Source organism: Sceloporus occidentalis, unplaced genomic scaffold (genome assembly GCF_023333645.1).
Source record: "Sceloporus occidentalis isolate IW3139 unplaced genomic scaffold, rSceOcc1.0.p SCAF_357, whole genome shotgun sequence".
Taxonomy (NCBI): Eukaryota; Metazoa; Chordata; class Lepidosauria; order Squamata; family Phrynosomatidae; genus Sceloporus; species Sceloporus occidentalis.
The window spans coordinates 503,465-509,464 of record NW_028317337.1 but is presented as its reverse complement, the minus strand read 5'-3'; the positions used below and the strand labels follow the sequence as shown (position 1 = coordinate 509,464).

Below are 6,000 nucleotides of genomic sequence, written 5' to 3'. Positions count from 1 at the left end.
CATCTCGGGTGACAAAGCCTGGCGTGGCTTCATGTAACGGGCAGTGAGATGACGGGAAGCAGCCTGTCAGTCCCAGAGATGTCAGCCCATCACAGCTTGGGGCCCTCAAACGTTTTGGGTAGTAAAGGTGGGGGCCCCTGATTTATAGTTTTTTGGGTAAAATTTTTTTGGGCATTTTTTTGAGGTCAAATCCAACTCATGAAGTTCTTAACGGAGAGGAGGAGCGATGGACGCGGAGTAACGGAATTACTGCAATATCGGGGTACAGGTTAGAGAGTACGGGAGACCACATGGAAGACTCCTCGGACGGTAGTGAAAAAGTAATCTGCAATGCACTCAGGATACCAGCAGGGGGAGTTGTGCCCCTCCACATGGGCCGCTTCTGACAGTGTTTGCGGTATGACATCTGGAGTAGAGGTTAGAGGGGGTGTAGAGGAGGAGGAGGAGGGAGGGCAGACTTTTCTCCTAGCACTGATCCCTGAGCTGTGGGATAGCACTACCCTCCGCTCCTGTCTGCCTTTGGGAGGCCCGAGCTGACGCTACCCCTTGGGTGTGGAGGTTATGGCACATGTACCTTTATGACCGTGAGCCGTGCGTCCCAAGAAGAGAACGACCTTATTTCTGTGACGATGCCCTCGTCTTGGGCTCCTGCACCATGCATCGCGCTCGTCCTCTTTCTCTTTCTTGTCCTCCGTCCATCAAATGCCCAGAACGGCTCCGCTGCCAAACGCAATCTGACTCTGGCTGTGGTCCTTCCAGAGACCAACCTGCGCTACGCGTGGTCGTGGCCGCGCATTTCTCCAGCTCTGCATATGGCGATGGAGCGGGCGCAGAACGAGCTTCAGCTTCTCCCTGGGTACCAGGTGGAATGGGCCTTTCTGACCTCGGAGCTGGACGGGGCCTGCTCGGAATATGTGGCACCCCTCAACGCCGTGGACCTCAAGCTCTACCGCCACCCGGTTGTGCTCTTTGGTCCGGGCTGCGTCTACCCGGCGGCCTCCGTTGCACGTTTTGCCACCCATTGGCGGCTCCCCCTGTTTACGGCCGGGGCTTTGGCTTTCGGATTCAAGCAGGACGACGATCACTACAACACAACCGTGAGAACAGGTCCTACAGCCATCAAGCTTGGAGAATTTGTGTCGCATCTTCACGAGCATTTCAATTGGAGCTCACGCGCCGCGCTGGTTTACCACGACGTGAAAAAGGACGACCGGCCGCATTACTTCATTATAGAGGGCGTCTTCCTGGCCCTGGACAAAGAATTCAACAATCTAACTGTGCGTTACCAAATGTACCCGGAGGACGAGGACGTGGGCAGCGTAATTCAGTTCATACAGAACAACGGTCGAGGTGAGTCCTTCGGCGTACGCGGCCCTGGGTAGACGTCACGGTGACTTGGGAACGGGCAGAAGATGCGAAGGCGAGGAGAATTCGCGAGGACGGCTTGTGTTTTGGTTAGCGTGGCTAAGGTTGTGGTTCGATTGATTTCGTGATTGGTATTGGGTGACTCGGGACGGTGGGTACGAGGAACGGTGGGCAGGGAGCCGCTTGATGCTCATTGGTTGCGTGATAGCGGGTCTACATTGGATTCCCTTTAAGTTTATTGGGTGGTTAAGCTCCGTTGGGTTTTCCGATGACGTGAGATGCAGAACGTGCGTGAAGCAAACACTTGATTGCAGGAAGGAGATCTCCTGGACCGTTACGGGACGAGGGGCGCCGATGAATCTGTAACTGCAATATCCAGCAAACACTGAGTTGTTTAGATTAGGAGGATTATTCAGTACTTGTTATCGGTGGTACCTGCGCGGTTACTTGATTTCTTGATGGTGGCCACTAATGGCCAAAGAGCATTAAAGTGTGTCTGTCGGTTTAAAGACGACTGCTGGCCGGCGCTCTGCACTTTATAGACCCGTTTGCGGTGAACGTCTTTCTGCGGACCTAGAAACCTGCATGAAACGCGCATTCAGATATTACCACGACCAGGATCACTTACTGATCCACAGAGCTCCAGACCCGCATGTTTTGGGGGATCAGACCCTGTATTGTACAGAATAGAGGGGTCAGATTCTGTATTGTATAGTGTGGGGGATCAGTGTTCCCGATCCCTATCCCCCGGCTTGGTGTAACCGTTCCCTATCCCCCGGCTCGGTGTTCCTTATCCCCCAGCTTGGTATTCCCGATCCCTATCCCCCCGGCTCGGTGTCCCCGTTCCCTATCCCCCCGGCTCGGTGTTCCCTATCCCCCAGCTTGGTATTCCCGATCCCTATCCCCCGGCTCGGTGTCCCCGTTCCCTATCCCCCCGGCTCGGTGTTCCCTATCCCCCGGCTCGGTGTCCCCGTTCCCTATCCCCCGGCTCGGTGTTCCCTATCACCCGGCTCGGTGTTCCCTATCACCCGGCTCGGTGTCGCCGTGCCTTATACCCCAGCTCGTTGTCCTGGATCCATAACCCTTAGCTCAGTGTCTCCATGCTCTTTCCCCAGCTCTTTGTCCCCATTCCCTTTCCCCCAGCTCAGTGTCTCTGTGCCCTATCTCCCAGCTCGCTGTCTGTTTTCCCTATTCCCGGCTCGGTACCCACGTTCCCTATCTCCTGGCTCACTGTCCGCGTTCCCTATTCCCGGCTCGGTACCCGCGTTCCCTATTCCCGGCTCGGTACCCGCGTTCCCTATTCCCAGCTCGGTACCCACGTTCCCTATTCCCGGCTCGGTACCCACGTTCCCTATTCCCGGCTCGGTACCTACGTTCCCTGTCTCCTGGCTCACTGTTCGCATTCCCTATTCCCGGCTCGGTACCTGCGTTCCCTATTCCCGGCTCGGTAGCCGCGTTCCCTATTCCCGGCTCGGTACCCGCGTTCCCTATTCCCGGCTCGGTACCCACGTTCCCTATTCCCGGCTCGGTACCCGCGTTTCCTATTCCCGGCTCGGTACCCACGTTCCCTATCTCCTGGCTCACTGTCCGCATTCCCTATTCCCGGCTCGGTACCCGCGTTCCCTATTCCCGGCTCGGTACCCACGTTCCCTATTCCCGGCTCGGTACCCGCGTTCCCTATTCCCGGCTCGGTACCCACGTTCCCTATCTCCTGGCTCACTGTCCGCATTCCCTATTCCCGGCTCGGTACCCGCGTTCCCTATTCCTGGCTCGGTACCCGCGTTCCCTATCTCCTGGCTCGCTGTCCCTGTTACCTATTCCCAGCTCAGTGTCCCTGTACCCTGTTGCCCGTTTATGTGTCTGGGATGGAGTCTCACCACCTCTGTTTAAGTTGCGACCCCATCCTTTCTCCAGCCTGACCCTGCTGCTCTGCATCACTGGCCGTGCTTACCCATCACAGATGTGGCACAGCGGGCACTCCTCTCTCTGCCAGCTGCCCCAGGGGACAGGCCACTGTAACCACTCTGAGGACATGTTTGAACCAACTCATGAGTGCTGAAGGTGCTGGAGAAGATATCTGTGCACTTTATGGTCTGTTTAGGGTCTACGGCCCCCCAGGTAATGCAGAGAAAATTACGCACCCAGGATAAATCCATAAATGGCTCCAGGTCTGGGGGCCGCTGCCTCTTACTTTTTAATGTTCTTCTTTCAGGCTGTGACACGAGCAGATGCAGAGCGGGGTATTTAATGCAAACTCTGCCCATTTCCCACGATCCCTCAGCGCAGACTGTATCAGAATCCTCCTGTCAGCCCGAGCAGGAATTTGTAAGCCGTGTCCTGTTCTCTCCCGTCAGCCCGAGCAGGAAGTTGGAAGCCACTTCCTGTTCTCTCCCCGCGTTGGTTTAGCGGACGTCGCATGAGCCTCTAGCGCTAGAGATTGTTTCCCGCCGCGCAGGTCCCTTATCACGCCTCCCCATATGTTCAATGGCCAAAGGGGCACACTTTTGCTTTAGGGGGTGTGGTTAGAGGTGTGGTTGAGGGTGGAGCTTTAGTAAAAGGTTTTATTATTATTTATTGTTTGATATAGCGCCATCATATTCTGTAGTGCTGTATTTACCCTGTTTAATCACCAAATGTATCGGTTTGTCTTAGTCTGTTAATTCCCCGAGAATAAATGGACTGTAAGCGCTGCCTAAATTATTGGTACTACAGAAAGAAAAAAATAATAATAATAATACACATTATCGGGGCTTTTAGGGCAGTAGAACTCATACCCAGGAAATATTCTGACCTCCTAGAAAAGAGGGGCATCAGGGGAGGAGAGAGGGGCACCTGTGATTTGGTAGAGTGACTTGCCATGCTAAACAGGGATACTTGGCAGGTATTGGATACAGTGATATAGGGGAACGTGGTTGGGATATTCTGTGGTGAGCGCGGCCGGCGTTGCACAATGTTGTGCTGTGTTGCACGGCGTTGTGTTGCGCTGTGTTGCACGAGGGTGCGCAGAGTTGTGCTGTATTGCACGGCGTGTAAGGTTGTGTAGAGGATGTAACCCCAGAAGTGCCGCTCGAGCTGCCCTTGTGCAATGAGCTCCTGTTATTGACACATATTTTTGGCAGGCGCCGCGTTCCCTGCCCCCACTTCCCGGCAGCCAGTGGTAAGACTCATAGTTTCTCCATGAGATACGTGAACATATGTGTCTGTGTGTCTGCAGCACCTGTCTGTCTGTGTCTGGCCACTGTTTATTTAAACCTCCCTGTATCTTGCCCCAGGGGGCAGACAATAGCATTCCTGCCCACAGGGGGCAATTAACCCCTCACTGGCAGATGGCCTGTGATGCAGTCCTCCTAAGTGCCCTGCCTCAGGGTATATGCCTGTGCATGCAGGAAGTTCGGGCTACTTTTTGGAATATTGAGTAACAGATGGGTGGATGGTCTTAGTGTTCGTATTGGGGGTGGTTGCAGACCCGGTTCTGTCCCCTGGGATGCTGTCATGGCACCAGTGTGTATCCATTGCTTGCACTTTTAGCGGGGTGCCGACGTCAGCGGTCGGTAGTGTCAGCGGGGTGCCGGCGGCAGTGGTCGGCAGTGTTAGCGGGGTGCCGACGTCAGCGGTCAGTAGTGTCAGCGGGGTGCCGGCGGCAGTGTTAGCGGGGTGCTAACGTCAACATTCGGCAGTGTTAGCGGGGTGCCAACGTCAGCGTTCGCCAGTATTAGCGGGGTGCCGACGTCAGCGGTCGTCAGTGTTAGTGGGGGCCGTCGTCAGCGGTCGCTAGTGTTTCAGCTGGGTGCCAGCGTCAGCGTTCGCTAGTGTTTCAGTGAGGTGCCGGCAGTCAGCGGTCGGTAGCTATAGTGGGGTGCCGACGTCAGAGGTCAGGAGTTATAGCGGGATGCCAGTTTCAGCGGGCGGTAGTTATAGCGGGGTGTCAGCGTCAGCAGTCAGTAGTTATAGCGTTGTGTCGGCACCAGCAGTCAGTAGTTATAGCGGGATGCCGGCGTAAACGGCCGGTAGCATCAGCGGGGTGCCAACGTCAGCGTTCGGCAGTATTAGCGGGGTGCCGGCGTCATCGGTCGTCAGTGTTAGTGGGGGCCGTCGTCAGCGGTCACTAGTGTTTCAGCTGGGTGCCGGTGTCAGCGGTCGCTAGTGTTTCAGTTGGGTGCCAGCGTCAGCATTCGCTAGTGTTTCAGTGAGGTGCCGGCGTAAGCGGTCGGTAGCGTCAGCGGGGTGCAGGCTTCAGTGGTCGATAGTGTTTCAGCTGGGTGCCCGCGTCAGCGGTCGGTAGCTATAGTGGGGTGCCCGCGTCAGCGGGCCGTAGTTATAGCGGGTGCCGACGTCAGCGGTCGGTAGTTATAGCGGGATGCCGGCGTCAGCGGGCGGTAGTTATAGCGGGGTGTCAGCGTCAGCAGTCAGTAGTTATAGCGTTGTGTCGGCACCAGCAGTCAGTTATAGCGGGATGCCGGCGTAAACGGCCGGTAGCATCAGCGGGGTGCCAACGTCAGCGTTCGGCAGTATTAGCGGGGTGCCGGCGTCATCGGTCGTCAGTGTTAGTGGGGGCCGTCGTCAGCGGTCACTAGTGTTTCAGCTGGGTGCCGGTGTCAGCGGTCGCTAGTGTTTCAGTTGGGTGCCAGCGTCAGC

At 56.1% G+C, this 6,000-nt stretch overlaps 1 protein-coding gene across 1 annotated transcript in view; it reads left to right on the top strand.

The window, feature by feature from the left end:
* The first annotated feature begins 578 nt into the window (after nucleotides 1-578).
* Nucleotides 579-6,000, top strand: part of LOC149273987 (atrial natriuretic peptide receptor 2-like) — a 68,667-nt gene continuing 63,245 nt past the window's right edge. Inside the window, exon 1 of the mRNA XM_089505960.1 lies at nucleotides 579-1,350. Coding sequence (XP_089362086.1) covers nucleotides 579-1,350 — 772 coding nt within the window. The remainder of the gene's footprint in view (nucleotides 1,351-6,000) is intronic.